This window comes from Saimiri boliviensis, chromosome 6 (genome assembly GCF_048565385.1).
Source record: "Saimiri boliviensis isolate mSaiBol1 chromosome 6, mSaiBol1.pri, whole genome shotgun sequence".
In the NCBI taxonomy this organism is placed as follows: Eukaryota; Metazoa; Chordata; class Mammalia; order Primates; family Cebidae; genus Saimiri; species Saimiri boliviensis.
Genome location: NC_133454.1, coordinates 75692924 through 75709200, shown reverse-complemented (window position 1 = coordinate 75709200; position 16277 = coordinate 75692924). Strand labels below are relative to the sequence as shown.

General features: G+C 36.3%; 2 protein-coding genes and 1 pseudogene across 2 annotated transcripts; all 3 read left to right on the top strand.

Annotated features, from left to right (window-relative positions):
- The first annotated feature begins 1966 nt into the window (after positions 1-1966).
- Positions 1967-2936, top strand: LOC101029844 (olfactory receptor 52E8). Its single transcript, XM_003923350.4, has one exon. It carries the CDS (start codon positions 1973-1975, stop codon positions 2912-2914), a length of 942 nt encoding a protein of 313 aa, XP_003923399.2. The 5' UTR covers positions 1967-1972; the 3' UTR covers positions 2915-2936.
- Positions 2937-6409: 3473 nt separating this feature from the next.
- LOC101041495 (olfactory receptor 52E8-like) lies at positions 6410-7071 on the top strand (annotated as a pseudogene).
- Positions 7072-14562: 7491 nt separating this feature from the next.
- LOC101041802 (olfactory receptor 52E8-like) lies at positions 14563-15510 on the top strand. Its single transcript, XM_010334641.2, has one exon. The coding sequence runs from the start codon at positions 14569-14571 to the stop codon at positions 15508-15510; it is 942 nt and encodes a 313-aa protein (XP_010332943.2). The 5' UTR covers positions 14563-14568.
- Positions 15511-16277: the final 767 nt, after the last annotated feature.

Genomic DNA, 16277 nt, shown 5'->3' with positions numbered 1-16277 from the left:
GGTGGGTTGCAGCATTGTGGTCTTCTTGAGAGTGTTTGACAGATATTACTGAAATGAATGCTGGCTGGCAAATACAGAACCTCTTACATATTTTATGGATTAAACTGTGAAGTGTACCCTTTTTTATTGCATTTTAGGTTTTGGGGTACATGTGAAGAACATGCAAGATTGTTGCATAGGTACACACATGACAGTGTGATTTGCTGCCTTTCTCCCCTTCACCTATATCTGGCATTTCTCCCCATGCTATCTCTCCCCAACACATCCCTCATGTATTATTCACTAATGGGGTAAGAAAGAATTGTGTCCTTTTTTTTTTTGGTACTTTAGATTCTGGGGTACATGTGCAAATATGGAATATTGTTGCATAGGTACATTCATGGCAAGGCGGTTTGCTGCCACCATCCCCCCATCACCTATACATGACATTTCTCCCACATTATCCCTCCCCACCCTCCCTCCCACTATCCCTCACCTAGCCTCCCCCAATGGACCCCAGTGTGTGATGCTCCCCTCTCTGTGTCCATCTATCTTTGACTTTTTAAATTACAGATCTGAAAACTTTAAACTTATTCTCAACAGCCTCAATGACCATGTATATATTCTCCTTCTTGAAATAATTTCTCGGATTTTCTCTGATTTCTGCTAACCATCATTCACTTCAAATGGGTAGGTTTTGTTTAGACATTTGCCTTGTTACAGGTTTAGAGTGAATTGATTTTATTTTCTCCTCATGGAGACAAATCAACTCTGACTTCTTTGAGCCTCCATATATTCTCAAATCTGAATCAAAGTGTTCTGTGCAATTGTGCAATTCATGGTCAGTCACTTCCACATTATCTGTAGAGCTAGTTTTAGGAAAGAATCTGCTCAATAATAAACATTTCTCACATTGACTTTTGAAAAATTTAATTTATTATAAATGAGTGCAGAATTTGTCCATAGACAGGAAGAGTGTTACAAAACAAAATCATATAAATTCTTTTCTTTCTGTGCTGTGAAAAGCAAGGTTTCATAAAGACACCAACATACCAGATGGAGAACAGCATTGATAGGAAATATGTTGTAGAATAAAGTCATTCTCCCTGTCCATGTAAATCTGAGATAATATTTAATTGTGTAGCAGAAAAAAAACCCTCTCTAGAGTTTCTTTAATGCATGTGTTTTTTAGTGGTTCTATATATGGTATAATTATGTAAATTAATCTTTCATTCCATTTTTAATTTTAAATGCAAAATACTTTCCATTAATTATCTTCCTTTAATTTTCTTTACCGAATTTCCAAAAAGATTGGATACATTTTTCTTTTTGCAAAGAAGTCATCATGATCAGGGAGTTATTTTCTGAAACATCACATTAAAATTTTTTGCTGTCTTGTTTTCAATTTATTAACTTAATTAACATTTAAAATTGAGAAGTCTTAAGTGGTTTATAAAAAATAGACTTTTTCTCTCTGCTCTAAAAGTAAACCCACTAGTACGCTAAAATTAATTTACAAATGCATAGACACACACACACACGTTCAGTGCACAAATACAACCTTTAGTACGGGAGTAAGATAGATTACAAATAACAAAAATCAGCCTGAAAGTTTAGAGAAATGGGTGTAAAACTATCAGATTCATATATTCTGAAAGCTTATTTTTTTAAATCAGTTTCTGCTTAGACGCCTCATTATAAATTTCTATCAGGCAGATAGAGATTTCTCCCCACTTTGTTCCTCATGTGTAGTAAATTCTGGTAGGAAAAGTGGCAATCCAGTGAAGCTGACATTATTGGTTGTGCTTCAGCTCATATGAGCCCAGCAGAATAAGAGATATTTTACTCTTTTTCAGAGAGGAACCAAAAAAGAGTACAATGTTATTTTTTATTTTACCAGGAATCAGGATAAAGTGAGAATTGGAGCAAGAATCACTAATGGAAAGTCAGTAATTGCCACTGATATGCACAACAGCGTTATGTGACAGAAACAATGCCTATAGCTAATGACACCCAGTTCCATCCTTCTTCATTCCTACTGCTGGGCATCCCAGGGCTAGAAGATGTGCACGTTTGGATTGGAGTCCCTTTTTTCTTCCTGTATCTTGTTGCACTTCTAGGAAATGTTGCTACCTTGTTTGTGATCCAGACTGAGCAGAGTCTCCATGAGCCTATGTACTACTTCCTGGCCATGCTGGATTCCATTGACCTGGGCTTATCCACAGCCACTATTCCCAAAATGCTGGGCATCTTCTGGTTCAGCCTCAAGGAAATATCTTTCGGAGGCTGCCTTTCTCAGATGTTCTTCATCCATTTCTTCACTGTCATGGAGAGCATTGTGTTGGTGGCCATGGCCTTTGACCGCTACATTGCCATTTGCAAACCCCTTCGATACACCTTGATCCTCACCAGCAAAATCATCAGCCTCATTGCAGGCATTGCTGTCCTGAGGAGCTTGTACATGGTTATTCCACTGGTGTTTCTTCTCTTAAGGATGCCCTTCTGTGGACACCGTATCATCCCTCATACTTATTGTGAGCACATGGGCATTGCCCATCTGGCCTGTGCCAGCATCAAAGTCAACATTACATTTGGCCTTGGCAGCATTTCTCTCTTGTTATTGGATGTGCTCCTTATTATTCTCTCCTATGTCAGGATCCTCCATGCAGTCTTCTGCCTTCCCTCCTGGGAAGCTCGACGCAAAGCTCTCAAAACCTGTGGTTCTCACATTGGTGTTATCTTAGCCTTTTTTACACCAGCATTTTTCTCTTTCTTTACACACCGTTTTGGCCATGATATTCCTCAGTATATCCACATTTTCTTGGCTAATCTATATGTGGTTGTTCCACCAGCCCTGAATCCTGTAATCTATGGAGTCAGGACCAAACAGATTAGGGAGAAAGTGCTGAAGATTTTCTTCAAGACAGATCACTAACCAATTGAAGTTTGGAGGGTCTCTGTTAGCATTCTTGATTCTTCCATTTTTAAAAAGTAAAGTTGTCTTATTTCCGATATAGTAAAAAAAAAAAAAGGAAGGCAGAGTGGAATATCACAACCAATAACTTTATTTATCTGTGAATTGAAGCTTTTGCTTTTAAGGGCAGTTATTTACATATTAGAATTTTCATAAACTCTACTTTTCCAAGTTTTAAAAATTTTTATTTCTGGATCAAGTATATATTATTTTTTCCACTTTTGTGATGAATATCTTGATATTTGGAAAATTTAAGTGATATATTTATATTCCATGTTTCATATGAAGTAGTAATGTAAGCCAGTTACATTGCCTCCAAATTATGATCATTTTTTCTTATTCCAGGATGTTTAAGAATTGAATAGAATACAGTTGCTATTTTCAGATATCATAAATGAATTAAGTGACTAGGCAGAATTCTTAAAATAATTAAGTTTTCCCAAATGGTAATATCACCCTACTCTAAATGAAGTATATATAGAGAGACATTGATAAGAATACTTTACTCACTCACATTGTGCTCACCATAATCTTACCTCAGTCGTTACTGCAATTTTCCTCATGCCACATAATGATGCAATCATAGTAATGAACTTAAAGATTAAAGTATAAAAAGGATATAGATATAACATATACATTCATAAATATTTTATTCATTTATTTTTCATTTACTTATTTAACATTCATACAATACAAAAAATGAATGTACAGATGTATGCAGATATAGATGTCAATACTTCTACCATGTTTTCATGTGTAGGTTTGCAAGCAGTAGAAAGATTCAAAAACATAGTTGTTTGTCTTTAAGCACTTACGTTGGGAAAGAAGATATAATAAGTTGGTCCTAAAGTAGTGCTAATAAATGTTTTTTCCTCTGAAGATTTGCAAGTTGTGTGATAATTATCAATTTCCTTCACAGAGGAATAACAAAAAATTTGGAGGAAAATGGCTTTAGAAAGAAGGCCTTGAATATATGTTCTTTATTGCTGCTCTCTGTCCGCCATTTACATGATTAAGATACAGAATTAGGCAGTAGACCACACAAGTCACATGTTGAGTCTACATAAATTTAGCTGTGACTCAGTCATCTCCTACCAAAAGCAGCCAGTAGGTCATTCACTGGACAACCAGACTGGAACAGAATACACTGTGCAGGAATAGTTTTTGCCTTCTCTCCACGGACACCGTGCAGTAGTTGAGCACATTCTGTCTTGGAAGCAGGAAAGCTACAATGGCTGCTTACAAGAATGAAGAGTTGAGCAGCTTAATTTATGTTTATTTTATGTCTCTTTGCTTTTAAGTCTCCTCGACAGGGAAATGTGTTAACATCAGATGTGGTGTATTTATTAAGAATCCCAAGTGGCAAAGTGGTTATCTTGGAAGAAAAAAGAATAAAGATGCCAATCAAATTGAAAGAGCCCATGCCAAGGCTCATGTGGTGGAACAAGAAACTAGATGGCATCTAACATGATTTGGCTGTGTCCCCACTCAAATATCATCTTGAATATTTGCTCCCATAGTTCCCTCATGCTGTGGAAGGGACCCAGTGGGAGATAACTGAATCATGGGGGCAGTTCCCCCATACTGCTCTCGTGGTAGTAAACTTTCTAGAGATTTGTTGAGTGGCTTTGACCAAAATGCTGATAATGGTATGAATGATGAAATCCAGTCTGAGATGGTCTCCGATGGAGATGAGGAACTTGTTGGGCACCGGAACACACTTGTTGGGAACTGGAACTTGTTATGTATTAGCAAAGGAACTGGAGGCATTTCACCCTTGCCCTAGAGATTTGTAAAACTTTGAACTTGAGAGAGATGATTTAGGGTATCCGGCAGAATAAATTTCTAAGCAGCAAAGCATTCAAGATGTGACTTGGGTGCTGTTAAAGGTATTCCATTTTACAAGGGAAGCAGAGCATAAAAGTTCATAAAATTTGCAGCCTGACCATGCGATATAAAAGAAAATCCTATTTTCTGAGGAGAAACTCAAGCCAGTTGCAGAAATTTGCGTAACACAGAGATAATATCTCATTGCAGTTTTGATTTGCATTTCTATGATGATCAGTGATGATAAGCATCTTTTCATATATTTGCTGGCAATCTATATGTCTTCTTTTGAGTAATGTCTATTAAAATCTTTTGCCACCAGGTATGGTGGCTCATTCCTATAATCCCAGCACTTTGGGAGGCTGAAGTGGGCAGATTATTTGAGTCTAGGAGTTTGAGTGTAGGCAAAGGACAAAACCTCATCTCTGCAAAAAAATCCAAAATTAGCTGGGTGTGGTGGCACATGCCTGTAGTCCCAGCTGCTTGGGAGGCTGAGGTGGGAGGATTGCTTGAACCCAGGAAGTTGAGGTTGCAGTGACAAAAAAGGAAGAAAAGAAGAAAAAGATCTTTTGCCCATTTGTAAATCAATTACTTATTACTATCATTCTGCTATTGAGTTGTTTGAGCTTCTCATATAACTTAGCTATTATCCCCTCTTAAATGGGCCAGTTTGCAAATACTCTCTTGTTTTGTGGGTTTTCTCTTCACTTTGTTGGTTGTTTTCTTTGCTGTGTCAAATTTAGCTTAATGTGATCCCATTTATTCATTTTTGCTCCCGTTACCTGTGCTTTTGAGGATTTACTCAAGGAATTTTTGCCCAGACCAATAACCTAGAGTGTTTATCAAATGTTTTCTTCTAGTAATTTTATAGTTTTGAGTCTTATGTTTGTCTTTAATCCCCTGTATACCTATACCACACGCACATTGTATTTTTTTAAAAGAATATGTTGAATGGTACTTTCTCATTTAAAAACTGTTTATAAAAATTTATCATACATACAAAAATTTAAAAATAAAACTGAATGACCATATAGCTATATTCAACAATTATAAATATTTTTTCATATTTTACAATCCCTCCCACATATAATTTCTTACTGAATGAGAGAAAAACCAATGAATACAATATAATTTTAGGTAGGTATAAGTGTTAGAAATCAAAATAAAGCAAGCTAAGAAAATAGATTTGGAAGAGTTACCATTTTAAATCCAATGGCCAGAAAAAGCTTCTTTGACATCTAATCATTTGAGAAGAGATGAATGAAGTGAAGGAGCAAGACTTTGGAAGGTATCAGAGAACAGTGTTCCAAGTTTTAGGAGTGGAAAAGACAAAATCCTTGGGATAAAGGTGAGTTTAAAATAGAGAAAAGGCACAAAGTACATGCCTGGAGTGGAGGGAAGAGGAAAAAGAAGTGGTTGGTAAGAGATACTGTCTGGTTTGTGATTCAGACTGAGTAGAGTCTCTATGAGCCCATGTACTACTTCCTGGCCATGTTGGATTCCATTGACCTAGGCTTATCTATAGCCAACATCCCCAAAATGCTAGGTATGTTCTGGTTCAGTCTCAAGAACATAATATCTTTTGGAAGCTACCTTTCTCAGATGTTCTTTATCCATTTCTTCACTGTCATGAAGAGCATTGTGTTGGTGGCCATGGCCTTTGGCCGCTACATTGCCTTTTGCAAACCCCTTCGGTATACCATGATCCTCACCAGCAAAATCATTAGCCTCGTAGCAGGCATTGCTGTCCTGAGGAGCCTGTGCATGATTGTTCCACTGGTGTTTCTCCTTCTGAAGCTGCCCTTCTGTGGACACTGTATCATCCCTCATACTTATTGTGAGCACATGGGCTTTGCCTGTCTAGCCTGTGCCAGCATCAAAGTCAACATTATGTTTGGCCTTGGCAACATTTCCTTATTGTTATTGAATGTGCTCCATATTATTCTCTCCTCTATTTGGATCCTCTGTTCAGTCTTCTGCCTGCCCTCCTGGGAAGCTTTACTAAAACCACCCAACACCTGTGGTTCTCATATTGGTGTTATCTTAGCTTTTTTTTACCCCAGCATTTTTTTTTCTTGACACATTATTTTGGCCATAATATCCAACAATATATACACATTTGATTGACCCACCTATATGTGGTTGTTGCACCAGCCCTCAACCCTGTAATCTATGGAATCAGGACCAAGCAGGCTCAGGAGAGAATAATGAAGCATCAGTCCTCAAGACTGATCACTAATCCACTGGAATCTGTCTTAGAATTCAGGTTTCTTCCATTGTTAAAAATATAGTTATCTTTTGAATAACCTAATAGAAAGTAAGTACACAGAGTGAAATGTTGCAATCAATAACAACATGTTACAAATAACATTGTTTATTCGTAAATTGAAACCTTTATCTTTAAAGGTAATAATGAGAATATTGGAATTTGTATTAAATCTACTTTTACTAGTATGTTCACTTCAGTTTCTGGATTCTCAAGACAATTCTATGAAGTTTATGTTACTTTTTCCACTATTTTGATGACTATATTGATGTCTGGAAGGTTAAATAATTTATTCAAATTCCATATTTAATAGAAAGTAATAAGTTAGTCAATTAGGTTGCCTCCAAATTGTAATCATTTTTTTCTTATTCTAAGATGTTAAAATATTGAACAGAATACAGAATAAAATCATTATTTTAAAGAGAATATGAACAGTTTAAGTGGCTGCCAGGATTGTTAAAACAATATTTACAACTTGCCCTAATATAACAATATTATCCCCCCATACATGCACTATGTAGACACTGATAATTATACTTTACACACATACAATCTTATTGTTCTTACCAAAATCCTACTCAGTAGTTACTATTATTTCTTTCACACACATAAAAAAGCAGGCAGTCATTAAATTAGAATTTAACTTTGATCATATAGAAGCAGAGAGAAAAATAGTAGTTACCAGAGGTTGGGAGGGTCAGGGAGGAGGGGGCCTCTGACCAAACATATATATATATGTACATTTGTATAGCTTTTCATTCTCCATCTCCCATTGCAATTTTTATATCATATATTATATCAAGCAATTATGTCAATCTGCTTATTATATCAATTTGCTTGTTATATCATTTGCTTATTATATCAGCTTGCCATTTATGTGGTATAAAGATTGTTTACCCTTAAAGGTATTGTGTGTGTGTATTTTCTTTTCCCTTTACATATTTTCCACACAGGCAACACCCCAAAACTTGGTGGTTTAAAATGGTAAATCAAACAAGCAATGGGGAAAGTATTCCCTATTTAATAAATTGTGTTGGGAAAACTGGTTAGCCATATACAAGAGCTGAAACTGACCCTTTCCTTATACCTTATACAAAAATTAATTCCAGATGGATTAAAGATTTAAACATAAGACCTAACACCATAAAAACCCTAGGAGAAAATCTATTCACTACCATTCAGAACATAGGCATAGGCAAGGACTTCATGACTAAAACACCAAAAGCAATGGCAACAGAAGCCAAAATAGAAATATGAGATCTAATTAAACTTAAGAGCTTCTGCACATCGAAAGAATTGTCACTAGAATGAACTGGCAACCAAAAGAATGGGAAAAAAAATTTGCAATCTACCCATCTGACAAAGGACTAATATCCAGAATCTACAGAGAACTTAAACAAATTTACAAGAATAAAACAACCCCATCAAAAAGTGGATAGAGGGTGTGAACAGACACTTTTCAAAAGAATACATTTATGCAGCCAACAAACATAAGAAAAAAGCTCATCACTGGTCATTAGAGAAATCCAAATCAAAACCACATTGAGATACCATCTCATGCCAGTTAGAATGGTGATCATTAAAAAAATCAAGAGACAACAGATGCTAGAGAGGATTATAAATCATTCTACTATAAAGACACATGCACACATATGTTTATTTTGGCACTCTTTACAATAGCAAAGACTTCTAACCAACCAAAATGCCCATCAATGATAGACTGGATAAAGAAAATGTGGCACACATATACCATGGAATACTGTGTAGCCGTAAAAAAGGATGAGTTCATGTCCTTTGCAGGGACATGTATAAAGCTGGAAATCATCATTCTCAGCAAACTGACACAAGAACAGAAAACCAAACACCGCATATTCTTGCTCATAAGTGAGTGCTGAACGATGAGGACACATGGACACCAGGGAGCGGAACATCACACAGTGGTGCCTGTCGGGGAGTCGGGGCTAGAGGAGGGATAGCAGGAGGATGGGGGGATTGGGGAAAGCTAACATTAGGAGAAATACCTAATGTAGATGACAGTGGAGGCAACAAACCACCGTGGCACGTGTATACCTATGTAATAAAGCTGCACATTCTGCACATGTACACCAGAACCTAAAGTATTTTAAAAAATGGTAAATCAAATATTTTACTGTGTTCATAGATTCTTTTGGTCAGGCCTTCTGAAAGAAGGAAGGCTCTTTTTTTCTCCACAAAATCTAGAGCCTCAGTTGAGGTGACTGAAATAGCTGAGAATTGCTTAAACAGCTGGGGCTTGATAATCCAGGGCTATTCACTTCCATGTCTGGTGGTTGAGCTGGGATCCTGGATGGGTGGGCTCAGCTGAGACTTCTGAATAGAGCAGCTACATCCTGGAGCATCATTCATTTATGGCATCTCAAAAATAGTCGAGTCTCCTGTTTGGAAGCTCAGGCTTCTCAGAACAAACTTATTTAACATCTGATTTAGATGCATGGCCTTTTATGAAACAACCTAAGAAATAACGAAATGTCACTTCTGTTAGTCAGTATCACAAATTGACACTTGATGAAAGGAGGATCAAGAAACTGGCAAATTTGTAGACCAATGTATTAATATTGATAATTTACTCTTGCCTCATGTGTCTTCAGTGCTTTTTTAAAAATTTCTTTGCTCTCTCTGTTTCATTCTGATTATTTAAATCTCACTAACCTAAATCAGAGGTTAGCCCTGTTTTTTCTCTAAAAGGCCAGATAGTAAATATTTCGGGCTTTTGGGCCATTTATGGTGTCTGTCACATATTCTTCTTCCTTCTCCTTATTCTTTACTAACTTTTTCTGAAGGCAAAAACTATTTTTAGCTTACTGGCTGGAAAAGAGCAGAGCATGAAATTAATTTGGCTCACAGTTTATAGCTTCTTCTAAGATTTCCTCAGAATGACCAATATTCTGTTACAATCTTCTGTCAAGTTTGTATTTTTTGTTGTTGTTATTGCTTTGTATTTCTAGGACTTCATTTTGATTCTTCTTATGGGCTCCAGTTCCCTTGGGAAAGTCCCCACCTTGTCAACTATTTTCCGGACTATATTCATCACAATAATCCTAAAGTCCCTGTATGATATGTCCAGTATTTATTTGAAAAATTGTAGATGCTTTTGAAGGTATTATTCTGCTACAGAAAATATTTATTTTGGTTTTTTTTTGCCAGATTTCATCAGTATATCATCTTTGTAAGAATCTATCTAGTACTGAGATGTAGCTTTCCAGAAGTATTTACTATACTACGTTCTTCTTGGTATGTCCTGAACACTAATTTTTGTCTCCTTAGCACTGCAAGACTGCCAAAAATTATGAGCTTTTTGTTTGCTATGTCCATTTGCCTTATGCAAATTTAGATTAAGTAAGTGGCTCTATAAAAAGAACGGTTCAGATTTTGCGGCTCACTTTTTTGTACATCTTTTCATTCTGAGATCTTGATTACTCATGTCTTGGTTGCTTTTGGAGCTCCCGAATATTTTTTTTTTCCATACAGCAGTGATAATTTGTCAAAGCTCTGAAAGTTTCCTTGTGTCTGAGTGGTTGCCTGCCCTCTTTCTCTGCTCCTATAGTCATTAAACAACCAACAGAGAAATGGTGAGTAAGAAGTTACGCTCATTTAAGTGAGTTTCCATCTCTCCAGGATCCTGGCCTCTTATGTATTTGTTGCCTTATCCAGACTTTCACCTACATGTTTTATGAGAGCAGGACAAAGGAAATGTATATATATACACCAGGATTTAAGGATAACAGAGAAGATGCAGACAAAAGAGTAATGGAAACCTGGTGGAATATGTTATAGAAGATGGCAAAGACTTAACTTTCCAGTTGTTAAGTGGGAGCTTACGTTTTTAATTTGGAAAGCAGAAATAATACAGAATCTACCATTGGAAAATAAAAAAGGAGATTATTTTTGCCCCACAGTTCCAGCATAGAGAGGAATGTTTCTTAGGTAAACTCTCCAGTGAATATCACATAGTCAATGCCAAGAACCCAGGGATATTTCCCATCCCAGTGGAAACAGGGCTACAGCACCACTATAAATGCCTACCTTTGCTTACGAAAGTGTGAATCCGGAGAGATATCAGAAGTTGTTTGCAAAATTGAGACTTTCAGAGATATTTGAAAAGAAAGGTAAGATTGCATAATACTGGTTAGGCCTGTGGGAAGCAACATGGGAGATGAGGAATGAATCATGCTAAGCTAAAATAGATATGTGGAGGGAAAGTACAGAGAGTTGGAGAAAAGATAAAGAACACAGAGATAAACTTTGGGCATTTCAAATTTTATACCCATAAATTATCGTGACTATATACTGTCATATATATGCAAATATCTCTTTGCATCCATAATCCTAAACATGCAGCTACAGATGAGATGCTGATAGAAAAAATCTGTAGGGAGGTGGGAAGAGATAGCATGGGGAGAAATGACAGATACAGGTGAGGGGACGGAAGGCAGCAAAGCACACTGCCATGTGTGTACCTATGCAACAATCTTGCATGTTCATCACATGTACCCCAAAACCTAAAATGCAATAAAAAAAAAAAGAAAAAGAAAAAAATCTGTATCGGCTCAGCTACTTTTTCTTTTTCACTTTATATGCTAGGGATGAAATGTGGATATCGAGAAGTCAAGGACTATATTTTTCTGGTACTGAGAGTGTTGTCAAACCTAGTAAACGAGACCAGCAAGTATGATTTTGAATGAAGGAACTCATGAATGAATAAATTATAAAGCATAACCATGAATGTTGGTAGAGTTGAATTGGTTACCTTGTTTGTTTTTCATAAAACCCAAGAATAAGGTAGGAAAGCAGAAGAGAAATGCTCTTTTATATCTCCATTTCTGATGGGTATCAGCCAAATATGAACTCCTACAACTTCCAGGCATTTACCCCTAAAGCCTATCATTTTCACACTGTTTCCAAAATTGATAACATGTAGATGGTTCAGGTTGTTTTACAGCAGCATATGTCATGGAATTGGAAACAGATATAAGATTAAAACATATATAGGAGGGTTTATTAATCTCAACCTACTGATATTTTGGGCAACATAATTCTTTGCTCTGGGAAGTCTTCACTTCAGTATATTTAGCAGCATCCTTGACATCTATACACTAGATACCAGTAGCACTTACTCGAAGTTGTGATAATCACAGGTATGCTCAGACATTGTCACATATTCCCTAGGGGAAAAGTTGCCCCTGATTGCACACCACTGGTGCAGAAAATCTATTCTTATTCTTATCAGTTTCAGGACATGAAATGGTATTCATGACTGTGCGGCAAGGCAGGTAGATGGATGGAAGCTGTGGAATATGAAAGAACAGTGATTACCATGATGCAGAACTGAGAAAATTGCTGTTTGATATAGGTTCATTTTTAGATGTTAGAAATCATGGTCTCACAGGAGAGAATAAGACTCAGTCTCATCACTGTAGCTGGCAAATATTTTGGGATCTATGAAAACTTGTTGGTAGATGACTAGATCACTATACACTTCCGGGGAATGTATAAGTCACAGGTTGGTTTGCTCAGTGTTTATTAATTAGGAAGAGTGGCTAATTCGGCTCTTAGGAAGGCACCAATTCTGGAGAATGCACCTGGATAATCAGGATTGGGATTGGGATGGACTTTCTTCTTTGGATAAAATGACAACAGTCCTACCTCATGCTCTAGGTAGGGCTTGAGAATGACTGAGACACTGATCAGTTAACAAGTAGAGATATCCATCTCCAGAATCTGAAGAAGGCTACACAGAGAGCCACAGAATGTAAGTCCTGAATGGAAACTCACCCTGTAAAGTAGGGCCATTGAGAATTTTGATTTCTGTTCTCAATTTGTATATCTTTTTCTCTTTACCTGCAATAAACTTCCTATACTATTTTGTCTGTAAAACTGTAGTTGGCTTTGATCTATTTTACCTCATCCATGGAGCTTCTTTGTCCTAATACATAATGACAATATTTTCCTTTTTTTCTGCCATAAATACATTTTATTCTGATTTTATTTTTTTCAATTATGTCTTCCTCACTATACTGTGAAAATATTGATCAAGTCTTATTTAAAATTTCTATCTAAATTTCTATTTAGTATCCCCAAATTTCTCTAATTTTTGCTATTTCTAATAGGTTCCAGCTGGACAGCATTCTTTGCTAGAGGCTGTCCAGTTGGAACCTATTAGAAATAGCAAAAAGAAGAGAATTTTTCCTGGGTTAAAGGGGCAATGATGCTTTTTTTTAAAAATATCTTCATTTCTGATGGGTACCACCCAAATACAAACTTCCACAACTTCCAGGCATTTATCCCTAAAGCCTATCATTTTCACACTATTTCCAAAGTTGTTTCATCTCAGGAAGATATCCAGCAATAAGCTTCTCCTTTCTTGATTAAAAAAAATTGGAATAAATAAATCTAACATTTTGTCACTCAAGCTAGTTGCTATATAGCAAACCATTTAATAATAATTTTATTTAGTGTTTTAAAAGGTCCATAAAAAACATCCAGATCTGGAATTGAGGACAGCTTTTTTGGACTACCAATTTCAATGGTACCTAACATGATATGCCATTTTCCACGCATAAGCAAGGTAAAATAGAATTTGAATACAGTAGATCCCAGAAAATTAGAAACTCTGTAGGTGCCCCTGATTGACCTTCATGAGATAATTTCCTTAATGAGTTTGAAATTTTGCATATTTGGTAGATAATTAGACCATTTCAATGTAAGATACCACATAAACTCAAGTTTTACCCTAACTTTAAAAGTACTTGTGCGAAATGTTTTCATCCGTGCCTTTATTCATGATACAAAATATTTTGGATGAAGACTGCTTTTGGAAGACAAACTTAAGGTAAAAATTACGTTACTAATCATACGGGTCATGCTGGTTGTTGTTATTTTCTCTCTTACTCCTTTGCTTGACAAACATGTTTTCTGAGAACTTATACGTGTGAAGTTTTAGGTGCATAAATAAACAAAAGTAAATGTGTAGTTTGTTTTCAGATGTATATATGTATAATTAAGTATATGTGTTTATATATAAATGATAACTCTAAACATTAATATATATTAATAGTTATGACATATATTAATGATCAAATTCTCTAATAGGAGAATGAATTGGATTACCTAAATTATATTTCATGTGCATTAGCTACTATATTTGTAACACCACCAGATGCAGAGAACAAAGACATTTATGATTCTCACTTCTTACCCTGAATATTACCTGATAGATAGATATCTTCTCCTTTCTCTTCTTGTTCAACATTTTGTGGAAGAAAGGATCTGGTGAAGAGTAAGGCTAAATCTATTCCTGGAACTCTCTGATGTTGAGATAAGGATGGTATAAGTGTTGATAATATCAAATGAAATAAAAGAAGTATTGAAATGTGATTTTGCATTTTACCAGGAGTCTGAAGAAAGAAGAAAGTGGAACAAAAATCACTAATGAGAAGCCAGTTTCTAACTCTGATACACACAATCACCAATAGTAGCAGGGAGGATGGCCATTTCTAATGACACCCAGCTCCATCTTTCTTCATTCCTCCTCCAGGGCATCCCAGGGCTGGAAGATATGCACATCTGGATTGGATTTCCTTTCTTCTTTGTGTATCTCGTTGCACTCCTGGGAAACATTGCTGTCTTGTTTGTGATCCGGACTGAGCAGAGTCTCCATGAGCCCATGTACTACTTTCTGGCCATGTTGGATTCCATTGACCTGGGCTTATCCACAGCCACTATTCCCAAAATGCTGGGCATCTTCTGGTTCAGCCTCAAGGAAATATCTTTTGGAGGCTGCCTTTCTCAGATGTTCTTCATCCACTTCTTCACTGCCATAGAGAGCATTGTGTTGGTGGCCATGGCCTTTGACCGCTACATTGCCATTTGCAAACCCCTTCGTTACACCATGATCCTCACCAGCAAAATCATCGGCCTCATTGCAGGCATTGCTACTCTACGGAGCCTGTTTATGGTGGCTCCACTGGTATTTCTTCTCCTAAGGTTGCCTTTCTGTGAGCGCCATATCATCCCTCATACTTACTGTGAGCACATGGGCATTGCCCGTCTGGCCTGTGCCAGCATCAAAGTCAACATAATATTTGGCCTTGGGAATGTATTTATTTTATCATTAGATGTAATTTTTATTATGCTTTCCTATGTGAGGATCCTTTATGCAGTCTTCTGCTTGCCCTCCTGGGAGGCCCAGCTCAAAGCACTTAATACCTGTGGCTCCCACATTGGTGTTATTTTATCCTTTTTTACACCAGCATTTTTCTCTTTCTTGGCACATCGTTTTGGCCACAATATCCCTCTATATATCCACATCCTCTTAGCCAATCTATATGTAGTTGTTCCACCAGCCCTCAATCCTGTAATCTATGGGGTCAGGACCAAGCAGATTCGAAAGCAAGTATTGAGGATCTTTTTCTTAAAAGATGGTTAACTACTGGTAGTCTTAAAATGTCTAATAATTAATATTTCCTCCATATGTTCATGGTAAGGAGTGTATTGCCTAAAAAGATAGAATGCAGGTAGCAAAGGTGAATTGAACAGCAATGACATGTCTTTCTCCATAATTTTTTGAGTTTAAGCACAGTAATGAGTTTATTGATGGTAATAATACAATCTGTAAAGATTGCATCTTTCATAAAGTGCTTACACTTACATTGCTTGGTCACCCAAGGTAACCCTACAAAGGAGTTTTTCTTTAGTTTTTAGATTAATAGCTTCATACTTAAGACTGTAAAATGTTTCATCTGAGGATCCAACTATTAGTTAATTAAGCCATGCCATTTTTAAATTTTTGCAGTTTCCGAATCACCAAAGGGACTAGGAAAGCAGTGGAATAAAATTTCTTCAGTCATTATAGATAATTTTGGTGACAGGATTCTCAAAATATCAATAAGACATCAATTAATTCATTGGCACTTACTGTTTTAAATAATTTACTGAAATTGACATACTTGTTTGTTATGTGAACTCTATGATAAGGTAACTGTTAAAATTTCCATTTTCATATAAGTGAACTGTAGTTCAGAAAATTCTGCAATAACAGATTATAATTGGTAGTTTGGATCCAGATACCTACAGTAACAAAAGCAGACATGTATTTAAAAGTGGATGAAAGAGAACAGGAAGTAATGGTGCATAATTACAGAGGATACATTTATTACATTAATATTTATGAACTTCTATATGCACCATGTTGTA